Source organism: Pelodiscus sinensis, chromosome 21 (assembly GCF_049634645.1).
Source record: "Pelodiscus sinensis isolate JC-2024 chromosome 21, ASM4963464v1, whole genome shotgun sequence".
NCBI lineage: Eukaryota > Metazoa > Chordata > Testudines > Trionychidae > Pelodiscus > Pelodiscus sinensis.
The window spans coordinates 6574591-6598687 of NC_134731.1; the positions used below are offsets into that span (position 1 = coordinate 6574591).

At 46.9% G+C, this 24097-nt stretch overlaps 1 protein-coding gene and 1 long non-coding RNA gene across 10 annotated transcripts in view; one reads left to right on the plus strand and one right to left on the minus strand.

Annotated features, from left to right (window-relative positions):
* Positions 1 to 24074, plus strand: part of LOC142819247 (uncharacterized) — a 64501-nt gene extending 40427 nt beyond the window's left edge. The window contains exon 3 of the long non-coding RNA XR_012897062.1: positions 19615 to 24074. This is a non-coding gene — a long non-coding RNA (uncharacterized LOC142819247). The remainder of the gene's footprint in view (positions 1 to 19614) is intronic.
* BCAS3 (BCAS3 microtubule associated cell migration factor) overlaps positions 1 to 24097 on the minus strand; it is a 593281-nt gene that overhangs the window by 9191 nt on the left and 559993 nt on the right. For 6 of the 9 annotated variants that reach the window (XM_075904717.1, XM_075904715.1, XM_075904718.1 and 3 more), the window contains one exon: positions 22889 to 22954. The exons of the other annotated variants lie outside the window; for them this stretch is intronic. In XM_075904717.1, coding sequence (XP_075760832.1) covers positions 22889 to 22954 — 66 coding nt within the window. The remainder of the gene's footprint in view (positions 1 to 22888; positions 22955 to 24097) is intronic. 9 annotated transcript variants of the gene reach the window in all.

Below are 24097 nucleotides of genomic sequence, written 5' to 3' on the forward strand. Positions count from 1 at the left end.
TCTAGTTCTTCTATTTAGGGAACTAATAAATAACTTTTCTTTATCGGCCCTCTCCACACCACTCATGATTTTATAGACCTCTGTCATATCCCCCCCTCAGTCTCCTCTTTTCTAAACTGAAAAGTCCCAGTCCCATGCTCACGATGAAAATGGAAAAATGGTAGATGTTGGAGATTTTTATGTCGTCCCTTTTCCTTCTTTTTCAAATCTACTGTTTTAAAAGAATGCAAAAGAATTAAAACAAAAACGCCTTTAAGGAATGTGAAGGTTGCGACCTAAACCAAGCAAAGCCAGTGGATTTGATGCAGATTTCCAAAGGTGCAGATGGGCACTGGATGCTTTTGTACCTTTGAAAATCTCCCCCCTAAAATTTTGTTCTTAACTATTCCTCTTACACAGTGGGGAGGAGGGAGTACACATCTGAAATATGCATGGACCTCAAAAGTGACATCATGCTGGGGACATGGATGGCTCAAGGGATAATGAGCGTTGCTAGGTTGCCAATTCAAATGCAGCCCACATTGGCAGTGCCCCGAGATCTTTACTATTGGATGACCCATGTGATGTGTATCTGGCAATCAGACTGGATGTTCCCATCAAAACACTCACTTTCCCATGTGGACTTAGCTGGCGATTTCATCAGGAAGAGGAAGGACTGGATGGGTGTGAGCCTAAGTGCTGAAGAAAGAGGACCGTTTGTGGACTGTGTTATATTCCTTACTCAGCCACTAACTTCCTGTGTGATGCTGGGCAAATCTCAGGCCTAGTCTACACCAGGCCTGCTGACCAGCAGTGGGGGAGTGCAAAGGGGGTATCTGCCCTGGGGCCCAGCCATTCAAAGGGGCCCACGGCTTCCTACCTCTACTGTAGCAGTGTCTGGAGTTCTGGACGCTTTAAATCGTCGCTGCAGTGCCGTGCTGCATGCTCCACGCGGCTCTGAGGGCTGAGGGGAGGGCGCCATGCTCGGGACCATGCTGAGGGCTGGCTATCCTGGCCCCGCCCATTCTGCCCAAGGCCCCATCTATTCTAGGGACCTGCGGACGCTGTCGGCTCCCCTGGTTTAGACTAGGAAGTTGGGTTGGTATAGCTACACCACATGTTGTTGCATAGCTACAGTGTATGACCCGTGACTGTGCCGGACGTGTGCTGTGGATAAATCAGGGTTCAGCTCACTCAAAACTAAAGCCAAACCCAGAGTTCCCTGCAGAAGGAAGCGAGCGAAAGGCAGAAGGGAGGGCAGCCCGAGCTTGGCACGACCTTGCTTATGTGGGCTGTGTGAGGTCACAAGCTCAGCATTGCTCAATGGCTGGGAGACAGATCTGTCCCTGGTGTCTTTCTGTTGGCTTCCGTGGAGTCATGCCAGGAGTGGACTCGGCCCCAGGTTGTCTGTAGGTTATTGCCTCTCCATTTCCATAGGTATATGCTGCCAAGATGTATTAACTTCCTTAAACGTGGCAGTAAAACAACTTCTGATGATACACTTTAATGGGCCTGTACGTTAGCCAGCAAACTGGGTCTCACATAAAACACATTATGGCTCCTAGATTTGCTGGCTACTGGCGATAACTTCAATTTGCTTCTGCTGAGGCAAAAGAAAACCAGTGTTGAGGTTGCAGGGTCTGCAAAACGGAGAGGAGAAGGAAGAAGGGCACCTCCAGGAGTTACTGAAGGGGTCAAAATAACACAAGACCTCTTCTTGTGGGATGTCCACCATCAAAAATATGAAATACTGTGAGAAGACCAGCACTTGTATTATTTTGGCTCCACAAATGGCTCCCGGAGGCATTAAAAAGTCTGTGAAAAATAAACACAAACACAAATAAACCCTGAGACTGGAAACATAAATACTAAAGCCTGCTCAGATCCCGAGAGGAAATGACTCACCGAGTTCTGATTGGCCTTAAAAAAATAGGCAGAAACATCTGCTGAGGAGATGAGGAGAAAGCCAGTTCAGGGAAGCCGGTCACAGCCCTCTCCTCGCTTTGGATGCTCAATGTAGCAGCCACCAGCAGAGTAAATGGGAACCACAGAATAATAGAGAGAGCTTCAGGGCACATGTGAGCTGAACTGTGTTCAGGAGAGAAACAACAACAACCAACTAATCTCCAGTGCTACACGGCTACCAGATTGCAAAAGGTCAATAGGGTTCAAAAAATAAGGGAAGAAAGACATAAATGTCAACAAAAACAACAAGAAGTCCTGTGGCACTTTAAAAACTAGTAAATTTATTTGGGCATAAGCTTTTGTGGGCAAAACCTCAACCAGACAAAGTGGGCTTTTGCCCATGAAAGCTTATGCCCAAACATAGCAGTTAGGCCATGTCTTCACTATGGGGAAGATCGACGCTGCCACAATCGATCTCCTGGAGTTTGATTTAGAGGGTCTAGTAAAGACCCGCTAAAGCAAACTCAGAGGGCACCTCATTGGTGCCGGTACTCCTGCTGTGGAGACTGCACAGAAACTTGAATTAAGGTATGTTGACTCCAGCTATGTAATTAACATAGCTGGAGTTGTGTATTTTGAGTCAACCTTCCCCTTTTGTGTAGGGCTGGCCTTAGTTTTTAAGGTGGCACAGGACTCCTCATCGTTTTTGTGGCTACAGATGAACACATCTACCCCTCTGATAAATATCAGTAATTATTCTCTACCAAGGCTGTGGGACTGGTTTTCATCTCATCTTCTGTGCAGCAAACCAGGATTATGCTCCTCTTAAATCAGTGGAGTCATGCTAGTGTAGAACAGACTAGAATGAGAACCAATATCTCCCAGTAAGAGAGAATTAGATTATCGTGAAAAAAGTGTACAGGACCAAAGAGGCATGAGTCTAAATGCTGGAGGAAGCCATGTTTCTAGGCGCTGAAGTAGGGATGGGACTAGTTTGCAATACTTATTTCACTGTAAAATTTCAGAGAAGAGCCAAATCGTATTTCCTCCTGCTGAGTTAACAGATCAGCAAATTAACACCACTCTTTATACAGCTATCTCTGCAGCCATTCTAAGACTTGCTGATGAGGTCCAGCCAAAATGCTGGCAGCAAGATTTGGACCCGCAGAACAACAGACTCATTGAAACAGTAGATTTTACCAGATTTGGCAACGACTAACATGCAGTGGGCGGATATAAAGTCTGTATATCCACCACCAATGAATTCATTTGATCAGTGGTGGTTTACATGAGGCTATAGGTTCCCAGGAAAACAGGGCGTATGCTCATAAAGCACTGCCAACAAATGAATACTTCCCTTAGCCCCTCACCGTATTGTATATCTAGGCCGAGAGTCAGGGCTGGCGACAGACATTGCTTGGCCCTGGGCAAGAGGGGGGAAGCGTGGCTCTGTGCTCCAGATGGGGCGGGGCCTTGTTTGGAAGGGGTGGGGCTAGAGGCAGCCAGCCCTCAATGTCACTCAGACAGTGTTGTGCCTCCCACCAGGCAGCCCTTGGCACCACCCGGACTGCGCCATATGGGGCTCCGACTGTGGTTTAAAGGGACGGAGCTTCAGAGGCAACTGCTCCCTTTCTTCCCCCTATCGGTGGCCCTGACAAGAGGGTATTCCTCCATCCCCCAGAGTATATTGTACAAAGCCGGGTACAGAAGCTCCTTTCTGTTTTACTCTGGCCATGAAAGTGAGAAAGGGTTTAGGAAGCCTGTGGCTTCAAGGAGGTCTGATTTTCAAAGGGTGGGGGCCCAGCACTTCCTGGAAATCAGGGTCTGTTAAGGGGTCTCAAGTTGAGCATGATCTTGGCCTCTGTCCCACAAGTAAACAAAATTACCTCCCCATATTCATGTATACTCAGGCCACCTCTCTTACGGCTCAACCCCCCAAAGGGGTACAGGCACTCACCGGTAGCTGGTCCACATTCACATACATCAGTGGGGGGGCAACCTTGGGGTTCTATGTGCAGCCCACGAGACATTTACCTTACCACTGCCCAGATTCTGCTGGTTTCCGGCCACGTCGTTTTTCCTACCGATGTGGCTAACGAGACGCACACATAAAGCCAGAGCACGTGAAGTGAGGTGCGTGCTGACTGCACACAGCATTGACGGTGAGAGCTGGGCACGCCCTCTGCATCCAATCAGAGCGCTGCTACGGTTCCATCAGCACCCCCCGCACATTCTAGGCCGCAAGTGCAGTCAGCAAAACCGCCCTGTCCTGGGAGACCAGCTTGGTGACGATAATCTTGCACCTGCTGAGGGGAAGGAGGCCCACTCATGCGGCCTGCTCCCTAGCCTAGGTTGCCCCTCCCTGATGTACACGCAGAGATAACAGCCCAGTGATGGGTGCCCCAGCGAGGTGCGTCATTATAACAATCACGATTTTCCTGTGGCCTTTGAAGGCACCCGTTTTGTTCACCAGTCACCCTGCTCCTTGTGCTGTCGATCGGTTGCTGGGCTGAATCAATACAGCAGGGACCGGGAACAAGAGCTGTGAACTGTGTAGTGAGAGGACCACCACTGAGCCCACGGAGGCTGCATGACAGTGGCAGGGAGCGGGCCAGGTCTTCCCCCATGCTCGGAAAGGGCAAAGCACATTTCAGGCCCTTCTGCGATCCAAACCCGACCGTGGCAAAGCTCCGACTCTGCCACGTGCGTCCGGCGCTTCTGATGGACAGTGTTGGCCTCAGAGACATACTGTGACCCTCCACATGGCCTCTTCTTTTTCTAGAGGCCAGGGTCACAGCCTACTGAGCCGCACTCATAGGTCAGTCCACAGTTTGGGGTGAAGACCCCTCTGTAGTCTTAGTTTCCCCTCTCAGGGGCAAACTCGGTGATGGCATGGGGAGAGTTGGGGGGAACCCGGGCCCACCCACTACTCTGGGTTCCGACCCTACGGCAGTGGCAACAAACAAGATTGCTTTTACTCCCCGTCTGGCAGCTTATTCCCTGGGCCACTTCCCCAGATGATCCTTCCCAACATCTTTCCTCTGGTATCTGAGCAAGACCCTCCTCAGCTCACTCACACACAGTTCTCCAGCCACACACTTCCTCCTTCCAGTCCTTCACTTTTTTCCTTCCCCCTTCCTTACCCAGGGGGGAGCTTTTTAAAGCAGCTCCACAGGCCTTAATTGGCTGCAGGTGTCTAATTAGCCTGCAGCTTCCAGCAAGCTCTCGTTGACCCCAGGTGCTTGCCTGATTATGCTGCACTAGGCTCCAGAAGAGAAAACTATTCACCCAGGCCCCAGCATCTCTTCCCTCCATTAGTGTGCAGCAGCCAGCTGGTCTGGGTCTGTGACACCGACCAACACAGCAATGGGGACTCCCACGCGTGGTTCTGCAGGTTCCATTCACTCCGTCCCCACCCTGTCCTTTTTCATCCCTGCCAAAGGTTGAAAAGAGCATCAGGGCTCTTTCCTCCCATGCACGCAGCACACACTGTATTGCATTAGTAAGCTAATTGCATGAAACTGGTAGGACCCACTTCCTTCGGTTAACATTTACTTTCCGTTTTCCAATACCACATGCAAGCCTACTTTGCAGTCCCCTCTTACTGCAAAAATAATCTCCTGCCTCTATGAAGCTTTGTGACAAATGGGGGACAGGGGAGGGGAAATGACCCTCTTCTTGGGTACGTGTCGGAGCAGAACAAGCTACATCAGGCACCCGTCCAAGCCAGGTTGCTGTACATGCAATTCAAAACAGCTTCAGGAACTGTCAAAGGACTACAGCAAATCTAGAAAGGTATAAAGCCCTGCCAAGCCTAAATGTGAAGCCATTTTATATGGCACATTAATTCAATGCCTGAAGAAAATCTATAGAGCCCTCTTTTGCCCGGAACACTCATAAATTATGCTGCCTTTCTTATTTGTGCTCTCTGTAGTGGTCCACTTGAAGCCCTAGCATCTCCTTTATGTCTACTCAAAACTCTCATCTCTAGTGCATTATTTCTCCTAATGGTTTTTTCCTTTCTCTCAGTTTGACTTCCCCTACAGCAGGCTGTTAAGCACAGTTTCAAAATATCCTCAAAAATCATTTGCTGGAAGAGCTGACCCTTTCCTCTACCTACTGAGAATTGCACAAACTCCTGTCCGGCCTGGCAGTGCGGCAGCCTGGATAAATGATACAATGACAGCCAGCCTGATGTGTCAGGGTAGTGGGGAAGCAGTCGCAACTCTGAATACAAGAATTATTCTTCATCATCTCAAACTGTCACAACACATTACGCTCAAGCCCTCTGCTTGCTGAAGGAGTGACCCTGGATTGAATGGAAGAGTGCTTGGGGAAAGAACTAATTGTAGCCTCTTTTCACACGTCAGTCACTTTTCACAGCACCAAACCTTTCAAGCTCAACTAATGTCAAGTTCTCGTTTTCTGTTTTTCGGTGCTGAATATTTTTGAGGCATTTTTAAAGGGACAAGGGTCTGAGTTGTGGGGGAAGGGAGGGAGGAGCAAGAATGAGTGCACATCAGAAAGTCTATTGGATAGCTGAAGATTCATTAGCAGTGACTTCGTTGGCAGCTAGGAGCCAAGGAAGGGGTACAGCGTCTTAGCGACTATGGCTTGGGCCTGAGTTCCATTTCTGTCATCCACGGAGATGATCGCACAGGGTCCTTTACAATCCAAACTGAAGTCGAAAGAGCTCAGACACATGGGGATGTACTCTGCCTTTTTGTGAAGGTAGGATGCAAACCCAGTGGCGCTGGAAGTATTTTTAGGGTGGGGGTGCTGAGCGGTGGCCCCCCCTCCAACCTTTTCGCAACCCTCACTGCCCCAGACTCGGGTCACACCTAGAGTTGCCAACTCTCCCAGTCTGTATGGACCGGATGCCATTTCCGCTAAAGGTGACCAGTCCATCTGATCCATGAGAGTTGGCAACTCAACCACAACCGTAGGTGGCTGTGGAGCCCTGGGCTGGTGGCAAGACCTAGAGTAGCAGCGTAGCCTCCAGGCCGGTAGCCTGGACCTCATGGACGGCGGGCTGTAGAGCCTGCAAGGATGGTGGGCACAGGAACCCAAAGGGTGATGAAGTCAGTGGAACTAGCAGGGCCTTTGGAGGCCAGGATGTGGGGCTGGTGGGACCCCAGAAGGACCATTCAGAAGCCGGGACATAGAGCTGGTGGAGCCAGCAGCAGGCCCAGCCCCTGGATGTGGGGAAGCCGGGTGGAAGCCCTGGGGGTGCTGCAGCAACCCCATACTCCTACTCCCCACACCTATGTGCAAAACTGATATTTGATCTCACCATGAGATAAGAGAATGAAGATGCCTCTTTTTATAAAGGCCAGTTTAGATCATACTTCTCTGGGGACATGGACAAAAAGTAGAACCTCATTTTACATTCAAAGCAACTCTCTTTCACTTTAAGAAAAGCCAATAGTTGCCCTGCAGCTAATTCAGAATCAGAGTCTTGCTTAAACTATCCAAGCACAGGACAGGAGGAAGGTTCTGTAGCTTCTTGTTATTAACCCGGATTGTAAAAATCAGTGGGGCACTCAAATGCATGGCTCTGCATGATCCATTAGCAACTCAGGTTGGAACAGTGGGTCTCCCATATCTGAATTCTAAGCACCGTTTATTACAAATAATAAATAGCCGTGATGCGGCGTCTGCCATCTGGATTCCTACGTCCAAAAGGGTCCCATGCAGAAAGCAATTTATCCTCACACAGCGGAAGTTTTGAGGACCCGCTTTTGCTGCTGTTTATGGATGACATGCTTCTTTCAAACGCATTTTGATTGTAATGTTGCTACCGTGACCCAACGGGATACGTTCACATACAAAAACGTTCATGCTGCTCTGAGGACCAGAGTCTGCTCTGTTTACAGGGATATCTCCTCAGACGGGAGGACTACGCCGCAAACAGGAGGTGCAATTTCCATGGCACGGAGACACACTCCCGCGAGCATGGACTGAACTGCGATGCTAAAAATAGAAGGGTCGCAGCCTCAACGAGTCTAGGTACGTCCCTGGGCAGCGAGTCCTTCCAGCTGTTTATGTCGCCACTGCCATGGGTCTGGGTTTAGTGGCATATATGTCTCCTGATCTGGAAATGACAGGGATTGCTTCATTCCTGTATTTGCACAGCTGCTGCACAGCCAATTGAGGGCGTATTCTTTTTTCAGACTCGCTAATAAAAAGAGCTATTTTGTCTTAAATTTATCAGCAGTTGAGCAAAGGGAGGCCGTTTTCCATCAGATAATAAAGTTTGAAAGGAGTGAAACTTGGTATCCTCAGGTGTTAAGACTTTTTCTTACCACAATGAGCCCTGGTCTACACTAGGGAGTTATTTCAAAATAACCCCCCATGGGTTGCATTTATAAGGGGAACGTCCACACTACCAAGCTCATTATTTGGAAATAACAGGCTGGTTATTTCGAAATTGGGACTCCTGCTTTCCTCGGAGAATAACGCTAATTTCAAAATAGCTATTTCAAAATAGTGTGGATGCGCTGGTGCTGCTATTTCGAAATAATGACTCCCCAGAGTCATTTGAACTAATTACTCCCCAGGGCTTCTTGGGGCTCAAAGTCAAGGTAGCGTATCCACATTAACAGAGCCTGCCTCAGTCTAATTTTGAGACTCCCCCGTACTGCAGACATGCTATTTCGATTTTGTTATTTCAGGAGTTATTACATTGATTTTAGTTATTTCAAAATAGTTTCCTAGTGTAGGCATGCCCACAAAAGTGTAGCACATAGGTGCACCATGGCCCTCTACTGGACAGAATAAGAACGGCTGAAATCAGTGTTCCCTGTTAGCTGTGCGCTCGTGCGGCCGCTCAAGAGAGACTCTAATGCTGCCCAGCTGATAAGCAGAGCACTCCTAGGTAGGTTTGTCCTTTTCCATGTGGAGCAAATTAAAACATACCTGGGTGCACATAACAATATTTATTCCGCGCATGGATGGAAAAAATCCACACATGGATGGAAAAGATTAGAGGGGACATTGGCTGAAATGTGTCAGAGGCCTGATAATAGCAATAGCTAAGGAAGATTCTCCTTGAGTACAAGTAGGAGGGGCTGTGGTTTTGGAGCAACAGGACCAGAGTGTGACTGTTCGTTTCTGATTTACAGAAGTTGCAGGTGGTTGTGACAAATGTGAAGTTCCCAGAAGCTCTAAGAGTTGTACAGGTTAAACCACCCTAGTCCAGCACCCTCAGAACCTGACTGATGCTGAACTAGAGAATTTGCCGGACCACAAGAGGTCAATATTGTCTAGCAGCATTACCAACACTGCCACCACTTCCTGGGCGCTTAGAAGACATTGAGGGGTAAATCAGAGCTAAATCACAGCACAGAACATCGAGAGCCAGGACTGGTGGCTATAAACACACGTTATGGGACCGCGGGAAACTTGGCCACACAGACGATAAGCAGACATCTGGCTCACTAAAATCATGCCAGACCATGGACGTTGCCCAGAGAGTGCCGGACTAGAGAAGTTCAACCCGCAGCAATTATTTTTTTTAACCAGTCACTTGAAAAAATGGACATTAGACAACGCTGACAAGGGGAAATGTAGAGATATGATACTGGACTGCATTTGTTTCACCCTATTCCAACAGGAAAGATGTGGAGATTCCTGAGAAGTCGCGACATTACATTTTCAAAGTAGCAAAAACCTGCAAACACTTCCTATGAAATGTAGAATCAGTGGCCTATGCGAAATGCCAATGACTGTCAAATGATCTTACAACTCAACGCAGAATCCACATCGAATTCTTTATAATGCAATGCATGGGAGATGAAAGCTGGCATGTCAGGAAAAAAAGGTGGCAGGGCTTAACGACTTGGATGAGGAGATGCAGAAGATAACATATAACCCAAAGGCTGAAGACAGAGTCTTTTGAACATCAAAAGTCAACTCAGATTGTGAAATTACTCTGCAGTGCATTAGTTCAATGCTAAAATGCCAAATGAGTAACACTTACAGAAATCCCGAGGACGTCTGAATTTACATAAGTGTCTGGATTGACTTCAACCAAGATGAGATTGTTAGACAAGAACAAAACATTTTCATATGTGCACCTTTAAAGAATTTTGTCTGCAAAAATAAATGGAGTCTGTTGTGTTTCCTTTAAAAAGAAAAACACAAAACACCCTCAACCACGAGGTCCATAAACAGTCAGATACCCAAATCTTTGACACACAGCCAGGCTCAACTCTGAACATTTTATGGAAGGTTAAAAGTGCACTAGATAAAGGACTAAGCATTTACAGAGACAATATTCTTCATGATAGGCACTTTCACAATGACTGTAGTGCTTTAAAAAATCATCTCAGGTTTCATACAGCTGTATATTTTTATAAAGAGGTTTAGGATGTTTTACTCCATAAATGGCACTTTCAAAAGACAAGCTGCTCATTTTAGCTAGTATGTGAAGTTTCAAAATCTAAAAGAACAATCTAACGGTTATAGAAAACAGATTTGTGCAGCCGAAGTACAGAGTGTGAAATGTACTAACTGTTCATGCAAGATTTCCAAAGTGTGTGTACTTTTTTCCTCCCTGTAAATGAAGAAGCAGATGTAATTGTTTTGATTTAAGAGGAGGAAAAAAAACCTCCAACAACCCAGAACTTCAAAGTCACAATATGCTGCTACTAAAGGTTTTCTCTTCGGTATCCCAACTGGTTTGGTTTGCTTTCAAATCTTGAGATCTACCATGCCATCTTATATTTAATGTATGTTTTCCTGCTGCAAGCCAGTGTGCATATATGTTTTCAATGTATTTAAGCAGCATTATCATTTATCTTCAATTACACAAGCAGCCCAGCTGTGTATTGTGAGGCCAAAAGCAGTTACAGAGACAACACTATATTAAAATTCCTGGTTCTGGTCTCTTGTTCCCAGGGTTGTGGGAGTGCTTCAGACGGTTCATCAGTGACCCCCTCTGCCAGTCTTGGACTCCGCCAGGGAAATTCAAATGAAAACGTTATTCGGTATGTTCACAACCCTTAACAAGTCCATGCTGTCAAACAAAACTTTGTTCCGCCACTTTGCTGGAAACAGAACTCCGGCTTGTCTGGTGCTGCTCAAAGGTCTTGGAAGGGAATATACCCGGCTTTTCCCTTATCTTGAGGCCCAAAGCATTTCTATTCAACATGATCCAGATCATGCTCAATTCCCATTAAGGAGGAGCAGAAGACAGACTAGGACCCTGCTCGGGACAATCAAGGGGTGAGAAGATGAGCACTGCTTGCTTTTCCATCCCTGCCTCAGCAGTGCTAGGAAACAATCTGATCATGGAAAAGCTTCCTGCATGTCAACATAATAAATATGGCAATGACCTCACAGTCTGGGCATCATTTCACTGATAGGCTGAACGAGAGATTTCAGACATGCCTAAACCTCAAAACCAGAGCAATTTCTTTCATGTCTAAGACTCGCCTCTCCCCCGCAGGATGGGATCTCTGGGCTAGCCTTGTCTAGAAAAAGAAGGTGCCGAGTAGCTCAGGAGATGGGCACACTTTGTGCTGTTAAGCTGGGTCTAGACTGGCAAGTTTTTCCAGAAAATCAGCCGCTTTTCCGGAAAAACTTGCCAGCTGTCTACACTGGCCGCTTGAATTTCCGGAAAAGCACTGACGCTCTCATGTAAGATTGTCAGTGCTTTTCCGGAAATACTATGCTGCTCCCATTCGGGCAAAAGTCTTTTTCCGAAAGACTTTTGCGCAAAAGGGCCAGTGTAGACAGCACAGTACTGTTTTCTGCAAAAAAGCCCCGATCGTGAAAATGGCGATCAGGGCTTTTTTGCGGAAAAGTGCGTCTAGCTTGGCCACGGATGCTTTTCCGCAAAAAGTGCTTTTGCGGAAAAGCGTCCTGCCAATCTAGACACGCTTTTCCGAAAATGCTTTTAACGGAAAACTTTTCTGTTAAAAGCATTTCCGGAAAATCATGCCAGTCTAGACGTAGCCTTACAGTTTTGTTTTCACTTGGTGTGTGGGCTATCGAAAAGAGTGGGCCTCTGCCAAAAACACTTCTCTCGAGCACCACACCAGCAAAACCATCCTGGTATCGAGACTAAGAACAGCACACCTGTAACGCAAGGAGCTTTCTGGGCAAGTTTCGGAGAGCTACAGAGACTCTGTGTGCTGGTCTCCTGAACAGGCAGCAGGATGCCACGGTAGAGAAAGCTCAAATGATTCAGAGCTTGTCTTTGGGGTGGAGAAGCAGACAAAAGCCTGGAGATCAGATAATAATTTGGTGAAATGCAGAATAGTTCCATAGAAGTCAATGGAGTCTCAACAATCCACACAGGGTGAGCATCCGGTCCAGAAGCTCATTTAAACTATCTGAGCTCCAAAAATGTGAAAATTAAGTTAGAAATCTCATACAAGGAGAGTTTCCATCCAGGAACTGGAGGTTTAAACTCCTAAACATGTATCCAAATATTTCACAAAAGCCACCAAAGGGACTCAGCTGGAGATTGGTTCTAAAGAGGGACCAAGAAGCACAGAAGATCTCCAAACAGGTTTCCTCATTGCTAGAGAACCAGTGGGGTCAGGAGTGGGGGAGAAATGGCAGAAGAGGAGCAAACCCCTGTATCACCTGCCATATCATCAATCGGAAGCATTAACAAGAGTGGTGTGAGCAAAACATGAGACGTCATTCTTCTGCTCTACTCTGCGCTGATTAGACTGCAACTGGAGTAACGTGTCCAGTTCTGGGCACTACATTTCAGGAAAGATGTGGACAAACTGGAGGCGATGAAGAGAAGAGCAACAACAACGATGAAAGGCCTAAAAAACATGACCCACGAGAGAAGGCTGAAAGAATTGGGCTTGTGTAGTTTGGAAAAGAGAAGACTGAGAGGGGACAGGAGAGCAGTTTTCAAGAACCTAAAAGGATGTTACAAGGAGGAGGGAGAAAAATTATTCTCCATGGCTTCTGATGATAGGACAAGAAGCAATGGGCTTAAACTGCAGCAAAGGAGGTTTAGGTTGGACATTCGGAAAAACATCCTACCTGTCAGGGTGGTTAAACCCTGGAATAAATTGCCTAGGGAGGTTGTGGAATCTCCATCTCTGGAGATATTTAAGAGCAGGTTAGACAGACATCTGTCAGGGATGATCTAGACGGTGCTTGGTTCTGCTTTGAGGGCAGGGGACTGGACTTGATGACCTCGCGAGGTCCCTTCCAGTTCTAGTATCCTATGATTATGGCTATGTCTACACTGCAGGCTTCACTGTTTTGCGCAAGAGTTCTTGTGCAAAAGGTCTTTCACAAGAGCGCGTCCACACTGCCATGTGCTTATGCGCAAGAGATGTGCTTATGCGCAAGAGCACCCATGACAGTGTGGACGCTCTCTTGTGCAAGAAAGCTCTGATGGCCATTTTAGCCATAGGGGTTTCTTGCGCAAGAAAATCATATTGCCTGTCTACACTGCCCTCTGTGGAAGAGCTCTTGCGCAAGAGGGCTTATTCCTCATGGGGAGAGGAATAACTCTTCCGGAAGAAGCCCTGTTTTCCAACGCTGTACTGTACATTTACTTGCGTAAGAACACGTGTGCAGTGTAGACACCTGGCAAGTTTTTCCGCAGGAACATTTGTTCTTGCACAAAAAGCCTGCAGTGTAGATGTAGCCTCTATGTTCAGCATTTTTCACATTAGTCAGTTTTTACAAATTAACGTTGATGGTGCTCCTTTAAAGCAGCAGAGTTTTTTCAACCTGAGCGCCGATTTTCCAAAATGCCCTTTAATTGCAAATAATTGCACCCGCAACAAACTATTTAACTAGGCACAAACGAAAAGAGGGTTCACGACTCCTTATAAACAAAAATTATTGGTTGTAATGTGTCTAACCCATATCCCACCACACTCTGACCTTGGAAAGACATGTGCAAATGAGCTTTGACAGAAGCTATGTCTGAAGGCACAATTTGGCCCTCAGTTACCTTCGATGTGTCTGCGCTGCACATTTATATTAGTTCTCATGAAAGCAAAAGGCAGATGTCAACTCCTTAAAATAAGGAAACGTTTTTATTAGAAAATCTTATATAAATAATTTAGTTACTGATTTTAACATATTAGGCTTTTTTAAAAGGTGCACATTAAAACCTTGCCAAATGTGTGGAAAGTCCTGCCGAATGAACCAGCACGTAGCTGAGAATAACTCTTGAGTGAAGTGTAGAAGGGTTAATGTAAGACCCAGGAATGCCTCGATGGGAACAGGGAACCATACCGGAACATCTCCCTGACGAGGCCACATACATGGTGTTCTGGCAGAGGAAAAAGGAAGCGGTGAGGCATGTTTTGTGCTCTGATTTGGGACAGCAATGGGGGAATGAGGAGTATTTCAGCAAGAGATCCTAGAGGGCTTCCTATTCTGCACATGGGAGAAGGCTGTTTCTGGATTCTGAGCTACGCCTGAGGGCTCCTAGACTTTCCATTATCTAAAGCTGGCTTGGAGATTAGCTTCTCTCTCACGTGAAGATGTGGGCCAAGCTGCGGGAGCACAGTGGGAACAGTTGCTAATTGTGTGTGCGCTCCCTCGGCAGCCTCCTGGGAGCATGTGTCCTGCCAAGGCCTGGCCTTTGGGCAAGGCGAGCGAGATGGTCGCCTTGAGTCCCGCAGCCCCACGCATTCAGGGCCCCATGCTTCCCAGCTTCTGGGCCCACCCACCAGGCCCAGCATGCAGCTCAGCATGCTGCCTTGGGCCCCGCACACTCTTCAGCCGGGCCTGCTCCTGCCTGTCATTTTCCCACACAAGCTGCTGACAGGAATGGCTGTGTCCTGACCCAGTGGCCCTTTCGAAACCACACTATTATCTTCAACATGCGAATCTAAGTTTAACAATTAGGCCGATCTCGAAAACGCTTATTGAACAATGGAGATGCCAACAATCCATTAATGACTGTAGTGCCGCAGGGAGAGGGGCGAACGTGCTTTGGAAGCCAAACACGACACACAACGTCCTAGTGGAAAGGGACATTTCCAAGAAGCGTGTGTTTCCAAATGCAGCCTGTGCCAACAGCATCAATGGAGTTTGTGCCGATGGTCTAAAATACCCAGTCTGGCCAATTCAAGATGTCGTGTTAGATTCACACGGCTACTACATTTGCTGGAAATCATATGCCTCTGATTATGAGGTTTTGGGAAATCCCACACACTGAACTATGAATGCACTTGCTGAGGGGGCCTTCTCGAAGGTTTCCAGAACTGAAACAGCTGTATTATTCCCCGTGCTTGTCAGCCTATAAAGCAGCACTGATAAAAAAAGGTACCAGGTAGGATTAATATTGTTAGAGATGAAGGATATACACCTAGGGCCGGCCCAAGCCATTCGTAAGCCCCGGGAGCGCGGCTGCCTCACATGGCGCTCCCTACAATGGGGCACCCAGGCAGTAGCGTGGTCAGTCCGTAGCTTGGGCCGGCTCTGTATACACCTAAGCTTGCCCAGCGCCCCTGGCTCCACAGAGATTAATGCCAAACCTCCTATTGACTGCAAAGGGGCATAATTTCACCCCTGCTCGCCTTGTCTAACAGCTGTGAGGGACTGTTTTAAACTGTCCACCCACTGTCCTACCTAGTTCTATCAGCAGGGGAAATCCAATTTCCTCTCTAGTAGGATACACACTCTGAAAAGCAACATCATGAAGTGAAAATTTGGTAATTCATGAGGAAAAAGAACCACTGATAACCAGGGTTCCCTCTAATTTTCCAGCCCTGAAGTGGAAGGAATTTTGTTATGTGCACCAGTGTGGAGGGGATGTGAGACCCGGAGGTGATGTAAGACATGTTATGTCCACACAACAAAATTCATGTGGCAGGGATGGGTGAAGGGCTCTTGAGTGTGAGAGGAGGCTCAGGCTTGGGGCAGAGGATTGGGGTGCAGGTGTGTGACGGTTTTGGCTCTGGGGTGGGGCCAGGGATGAGGGGCTCAAGGCTAGGACACAGGGCTCTGGCGGGGGGAGGGGGAAGGCTCTGGGGGAGTGTGACTGGGCAGAGGATGAGGTGTAGAGGTGTAAAGGGGGGCTTGGGGCCAGGCAGCAGAGAGGTGGTAGGTCTGGGTTGCCGCAGGCCCACAGGCTGTTGTGACACAGAGGGGGTGGGGTAGTGTCCGTGAACAGTCCTCAGTGGGGGACAGTCTGAGAATGGGCCATGGCTGGGGGGCAGGAATGGGCTGCCCTGCCATAGTTCAGGCTGGAGGCAAGGTTGGGAGTGGGGCAGCCCTCTTTTCCTCCCGTGTGAGTGTCTTGAGCGCCTGCGCGGCCCCTGCTCACAGGGAACTTTGCCGGTAACTTTTATGTTGGTGAATCAAAATTTTGCTAATAAATGGGAACCATAAAGCAAAACACTAGCAAAAGGAAAGCCAGACGGGTCTATTTTCAATGCTCAAGATGGAGTGTAAAAATGGGGAAAATGAGAAAAAATTGGGAAGGGGAAGTCATTTAGATTTTATTTTTTTTCAAAGGTTTTAATCTCCCTTTAATTTACTCTTTGTATCATTAAGGAGCTACTAGCAAAACAGGTCAACATCATTTTTAAAAACAAACCTGTTTTCTCTCTGTGCCCCGGCAAAACAATTGAAGTTCTCCGACTTAGCAAACTTTTACAGATTCTTTTGAAGGTTCCCTCTCAAATCACCTGTAGGAAATTACACTATAGACCTAACCAAAGTCCATTTTTGCTGAGTGTCACTTTGGCTTGCCAGATTTTTCCATCTTCGAAGCAGTGTGAGCACAAAATGTATCTCTTTTCAGGGACAGGGATATCTCAGTGATTTGAGCATCAGCCTGCTGATCCTGGGGTTATGAGCTCAATCCTTGAGGGGGGCATTTAGGGATCTGGGGCAAATCTGTCAGGGATGGTACTTAGTCCTGCCATGAGGGCAGGGGACTGGACTCAATGACCTCTCAAGGTGCCTTCCAGCTCTCTATGAGACAGATATATCTCCATATTATTCTTGTCCAGGGGCAGCAACATAGAATATTTAGCAACTATACACAGAGCAGGATGAAAAATGCTGCAGCACGAGGCGAGAGCTTGGGCTATATAATCTCTTCTGACCGGATGCCTGCAAGATGTCACTGAATTCTCTCCCTCTTAGTGCAACCCGCATGGAGCCAATATGAACTCCCGGCAAAGTGCTTCAAACCCCATTATTTATAATAACTGTGAAATGATGAGACATTGTTTACCTAGATCACAAGATAAATTCTCACTTACAGAAGGCTCGCCTGAGTGTCCTGAAAGTCATCTGGTTTTTATTTAAATGCAAAATGTAATTAGACTCGCAATAACACCACAGAAGAATTCAATAAGATGCGGCTTTTCACTTACGGTTTAATATTAACATTTTCCCATAAATGTTAACGACGAAAAGTCTATTGTTTTATTTACACGGCTGAGCGTAGGCATGGAGAGAAGGATAATGTTTTCATACCACGACTGCAACACTCTGACTTCCAGAGAAGAGACGGGTACTTAGCCCTGGCCAGGATCTGACTTACGGACATCACCTCCTGCTGGTTACAGAAGGAAGTGTGGACTCTTGCAAAGACAATTCCAAGCATTCCAAAGTGATAGGCCAGGGCGGAATCAGCTTATCTAAATAAATTTATGGAGATTGCCTATCTCCTAGAACTGGAAGGTCATCAAGTCCAGTCCCCTATCTTCACAGCAGGACCAAGTACCATCCCTGACAAATTTTTACCCCAAATGGCCTCTGCAAAGATTGAACTCAGGATTGAGCTCACAACCCCAGGTTTCACAGGCCAATGCTCAAACCACTGAGCTATCCCTCTCCCTCTTATCTCCAATAAGGCCTTCTGTTAAGGTAAATCATTTTTCCTCTCGTCTCCCACCCCCATTGTCTCTGTCCTCATTTGGCTGTGGATCCTTCCTTGCTTCCCTTGCCACTCTCCTCTCGGCCCTACAAAGTCTTAGATGTCTGACAGTCTCAGAGGGGTGGCTGTGTTAGTCTGTAACTTTGAAAACAATGAGTAGTCCTCATAGACTTTAAGGTCAGAAGGGACCATTATGATCATCTAGTCTGACCCCCTGCACCATGCAGGCCACAGAATCTCACCCACCCACTCCTGCAATAATCCTCTCACCTATATCTCAGATATTGAAGTCCTCAAATGGTTTAAAGACCCTAAGATGCAGAGACTCCTCCAGCAGTGATCCGTGCCCCATGCTACAGAGGAAGGCGAAAAACCTCCAGGGCCTCTGCCAATCTACCCTGGAGGAAAATTCCTTCCCGACCCCAAATATGGCGATCAGCTAAACCCTGAGCATGTGGGCAAGACTCACCAGCGAGACACCCAGGAAAAGTTCTCTAGAGTAACTCCTATCATCCCTCCATTGGCCTATTTACCAGGAATTTACTAAGGTCCTGTGGCACCTTAGACCAGGGCTACTCAACTTTGGAAGCCCCGGGGGCCACAATGATACTCAGAGCACATGCCAAGGGCTGCAACTTAAGTGTGGTTGCATATACATGCAAATATATGCAAATAGCTTCTTTCACACAATGCCCCAGCACACCCAACAACTCCTCCCTCAGGGCTAGAAAGGCCGAACCTTGTATCTGGCTGTTCCAGCCAGCTCATGCGCTTGTGTCTTTCAGTGCTCACCCTGCCTAGGAGACGCCTCGCCATTGTGGAGCATGTTCCCAGTGGAGGCCATGTTCAAAGGATCTCCACCTGCGGCCACGTATTGAGCCCCGCGTAAACCCAAACCACACCCTGGCCGCAAACAAACAGGCTGCAGGCCGCATGCAGCCCATAGGCGGCGTGTTTAGTAGCGCTGCCGTAGAGACTAACAAAACTAACTCTGCTCATCTGAGGACGTGGCTTTGCCCACGAAGGCTCATGATACTAGATATATTTGTTAGTTTCTAAGGCTTGATCTACACTAGGATCTTAGTACAAAATTAGCCCCCCAACGTCAAATTTGTAAGCGATGAGTCCACACTAGCAAGCCCGTTATTCCAGATTAAGGGGCTGCAGAATTCGAACTCTGTAGTCCTGCTTTTCATGAGGAATAACACTATTGCCAAACTTGAAATAATCTTAGTGTGGACGGTCTGGTGCCCCTAATTCAAACTAATTGGCCTCCAGAGGCCTCCCATAGGTCCTCCTGGGGCACCGAGTCCAAAGTAGTACATCCACATTAGCAGAGTCTTTCTTGGACTACATTTGATTCTTCCCCGTAGTGAGGACACGGAACTTCGAATCTGTAAAATCGGGTGCCCAGAAATCGAATTTAGTAAATTCAAAATAATCTCCTAGAGCAGACAGGGCCTAACATGCCACAGGACTACTCATTTTTAGATGCCTAATGACAGCCAGTGTGGAGTGGGGTGAAAAAATATGGGTCGTCAGAATGGGACCCTGATGTTCCTTAGACACTCTGGTGAAATGCAAAGCTTGGCTGATAGGACCAGATTTTCAGAACCTTCAGGTGAGTATTGATCTTCTGAGAAGCATATTAGGGAAATGACTGGCGTCCAACCATCACCCAATTAAAAGCCAGGCAGCTGAGTATATGAAACCATAACAGAAAAAAGGTTGGTGCGCTTAGGAAAGGAAAGTGGGGTTTTCCGTGAACGTCTTGTGATTTCTCTCCCTGCCATACACTGCTGCTGCCCCCTGTGGGTTTAGGAGACGGAGATGGTGTTTCAGAACTGCCCACTGATGCTGTTCCTAAATACGTGAGATTTCTTTTGTCTCGGCAGCTGGTGGCGGGAGGTCTGAGGAGCAAGCGACCGGACGTAGCAGCGGAACACAGGCCCCGGCGGCTGCATGAAACGAAAACCACAGGACCAAAGGGCTGGCCCATACTGATGCATTTTAACTGGTTTGGTCTTTGACCTCCTATTTATTGACAAGGATTCTGCCGCATTAATGTATATTTTGTTGTTTATTGTGACTCGTACTTTATTGTAGCTTTCTAACAAGGAGTGTTCATTTAACTGGTCTCTTGCTTAACAATGCCTTGCTTACATGGTTCCCATTCTGTTTCCTCCTCCTGTTTTCCCCTAATGAGCACAATGCATACTTTATGAGGGCTTTTCAATAACTTTGGGGCTTTTCCTTTCACAATACAGAGAGCAGTACATTAATGACCAGAGGCTGGATGCTACACAGAAGCCAGAACTGGGATTTAGTTACTGCTAGCGCATTGTTTCAAATTAAGCCAAGGGACAGATTTTTCAAGGCACCAGTAAGAGGCGTGCCGGGAATCTACAGTAAGGGAAGGAGCTCAGAGACAGTGGCGACAGGCAACAGTATAAAACATGAAGGCTCCCGTTCACTTCCCTAACTCCTCGCGACAGGAGGACCAGTTCTGACAGTGGTGCCCTCAGCGATCAATTTAGCGGTTCTTTACTAGGCCTGCTACATTGAGCCCTGGAGGATTGATTGCCAGGGCATTGCTCCTTAGATAAGTGGAGACATGGCCTCAGATAGACAGACATGGAGGGAAGGTGGGCAGAGAGGGGCTGAAGATGAAATCCTCTCCCATCACCAACCTGGAATCTGACCAGCCTCTACCCCCCCTCCATTCTGCAACCACTATTTTAGCATCCATCTATCAACCTAAAATACTTACAGGCTATTCTCTTCACCCCTCACAATCTTTAATACATTTGTCCCCATAACACCCTGTGAAGAAGAGCAGGCCTATATACCCATTTTACAGATGGCACATTGAGGCAGAGAGGGTATGTCTGCCCTGCAATTAAAAACGGTGGCTGGCCCATGTCAGCTGAATGGGGCTCGTGGGACTCAGGCTAAGGGGCTGTTTAATTTTGGTGTAGACTTTGGGCAAGAGCCATGGCTCTGGAGCCTGAGAGGGGGTATGTACGTGGGTTCCAGAGCTTGGGATCCAGCTTAGGCCCAAAAGCCTACACTGCCATTTAATGGCCCCACAGCCCAAGACCTGAGAGCCTGAGTCAGCTGACATGAGCCAGCCAATGGTGTTTAACTGTAGTATAGACATGAGCAGAGGGACTAAATGACTTGTCCCAAGTGGGCACCTAGCTGGACTTTCCTTCCTCTCCTACCAGCCAGACTATAACTGCAATGGCAGCCAGGAACACACTCCCACACTACACAAGGGCTTTAGCCAGGGGACGCGGCTGCTATTGCTCATCCTTCTCTTAAGACTGGAGCTGTGCTCTGTGGCATGGAAGGGAGGTACAGTCTCCTGGGGTGGTCCACCTTGGCAGGGGAGGAGCCTTGGGGGGAAGGGGCGGGGCTGAGACTAGCCTCCCCCAGAGTTGTCTGAGGTTGGAGGCTTTGAATTCAAAATCCAGCAAAGGGCTCACGGCCCCGTCGCTACCACGCTGCCTGGCAGCCCTCTGGGGTTGCTGCAGCTATTTCAAGGGCTTGTGGCACCGGCCTCTGCCTGGGTAGTGCAGTAGCCAGGAGCCATTGAAATAGGATCCTGCTGCCTGAGTCACCACCGGGAAATTCGGTGGCACGGGCAGCAGGTGATAAATAGAAAATGGCCAGATGACATCCATGGGCCGGGTGAAAGTGTTAGGCAGGCTGGATCCGGTCCCTGGGCCACATCTTGCTCAGCCCTGCTCTGGAGCATCGTCCTTGTCTTTCAATAGGAAGATTTAATAAAGGAATAAATGTGAAAAAACCAAACTGACCCTGCTCCCAACCATGCAGTGCAATCAAAAAATGACTTACTCTTGTTAAAACCGATGATTTTTGAGGGTACCAATATATATTTCATTAAGCAGCAAATGCCATCTGGGGAAGCATAGAAGAAAAAAGATGCCCAGCTCCTTGAAGGATGAGGCCCACACGAACCCCTCCAATGGCTTGCTCCTATTCCCACTGCAATAAAGGGGAAAAGCCCCAGCGATCCAAAACGCTATTGCTTTAAAAGGAGAGTAGCGCATAGGACATACAAATATGAACAAAGCCCCACTGAGAAGAGGCATTGTTCAGAATTCCATATGGCGCACCAGTGGATTGCGGTAAGAGAATTCATCTACTTAATCATTCGAACAACAAGAAGAAATCTCTAAGGAGAAAGTCAATTGTTTTCCTGCTAACTGCTTTGAGACAGAGCAATGGAAGGAAATGTCCAGTTCCAATAATCTCATAACTTGATTACAGTCTGCACAGAAGACCTAAAACACTTGGAGAACAATGAGTAAGAAATTAAGTTTCAAATTAAGCACTGGCCCTACACTGTGCCACTTCATATTAGGACAGAAAAAATGCCTCCAAGCTCATTTCACATATGCTAGCGGGTGATGCATGGATCCGGTAATAGTTTAATCACCTCATACATTTTTTCCATTTCTTTCTCCACGAGGAATGACAAATCTCGAAATGTGATTCCACTTTGTTTTATTATTCTATTGATTTTCCTGCACCGAGAAAGCGCATCTGTCCTTTAAGCCAGGCCCGCTGGCAAGAAAGGGGTTAACAGAATGTTTATCACAAGGCTGGCTTCAGAGTTGAAAGTAATGTGATCAGTAATGAATTTTGTGTTACATTAGGTTGTATAAATGGACAGACAAGCGCAGACAACAAGTGGCCAGGAGTCGGGGCTAATCTAATGATGTAAAAATAGAGACAGCACCAATTATACGTGGGGCCAGCTCAGAGCTCCTGCAGGGACTGCAAATGAATAGGTACAAATCAAATTACTGACTAATAGACGCGCTACAAGAGAGGGCAGTCAATGCTAAATGCATTTAGGGCCTTGTGACCTCCCTGCTCTGAACAGCAGAATCCTAAATTTGACTTAAAAAAAATCAAAGAAACTCTTGTTTGGTTAAGACGAGAGATCAACCCATGTTGTCTGTCAAAAGATTTAAAACATTTAAATTTTTTTTTTACCCTTTGTTGCCAGTATGTGTGACGACTGGACATTTCTGAAAATCTTTACAAATCCAGCAGAGGTTTTGCGTTTAAAACAACAAGCAATATTCTCTGTTGCAAACGTTAAAGACCTGATAACAATGCAGTTATGTTACATACCAAAACATTTCAAAGCCATGTGCCTCTCTGGGGAGATGTTTTTTACGCCTACTTCAACGGCTGTGTCTGTATCAAAAATAAAATAGTTCTTTAATTTGTTTTTAAAGCATAAAAAATAAGAAGGATTTTCCCCCCCAAACAACATTTGATCATAAATAAATGCAATCGACTAACTTGTTATCAAATGTTAGAAAGTCAGATTTGGCTCTTATTTTGTTCCCCTCTTTTAGACACATCATGAAACTTGCAGCGGCTTCTACAAATGGCAACGAACCTAAATTAACACTGAAAATATTTTTCGTATCAGCAACACCGCCTCCATTCTAAATAATGTACGGCTCCGCCCCCCCCCCCCAAAAAAAACTTCATTGAAAAATATCAACACTCTTTTTCAAGCTCTGTGCTGGTAACAGAAGTTTTAAAGGGGAAATGGCTGATTTGGCAGTGTAAGGCAAGAGGGCTTTGTGGCCCCCATTCCCAGTACAGGTTTAAAGGTGGCCAATAGCCAAAATTCCAAGGGTTTGGTAATCATAAAGTTAAAAATGCATTTGTTAGCCCTGTAGTGTGTAGAGTTGTTCTGTCAAAGGAAAGTGTATGGATAGTCACACAGAAAGCACACTTGTCTGCAACCTGAAGTTGTATAGGGACAAAGAGAATGGAAACCCAATTTTAGGGCATCTAATGTATTTTACAGGATGTATATAGTTTCCCAGCTAAGATAGGCATACATACACAGCATACAACAAAGCTCTTGAAAGCAGAGATATTGTGCGCTAGAATGGAGATACAAATACACACACTACACAGAAGAAAAGTCCAGGGAAGGCAATTATAAATTATGGAAGCAATTGTAGAAAGTGAAATGACCCTCAGATCAGGGTGGAATTTAAAAGTGGTCAGACTACACTAAACACCACATGTCGTGGCTACATTTTTAGTGTCACCTGCAGGAAATGTGGCATGTGGTACCAAACACTCTGTCAATGTAAACCCGTGTAGCTTCATTGATTTGGGTGAAGAAATACCAGTTTTCACTGGCTGAGGAACTGATGTGTGGTGGCTGCCACTACTGATGGCAGATACACCTTTATTTCTCTGAACAGTGCTCATCATGTACCTGGAAGAACTTACATTGCTGTACATGATGGCTGTGTCTAGACTGCATCCCTTTTCCGTACAAGGGATGCAAATTAGACACATCGCAATTGC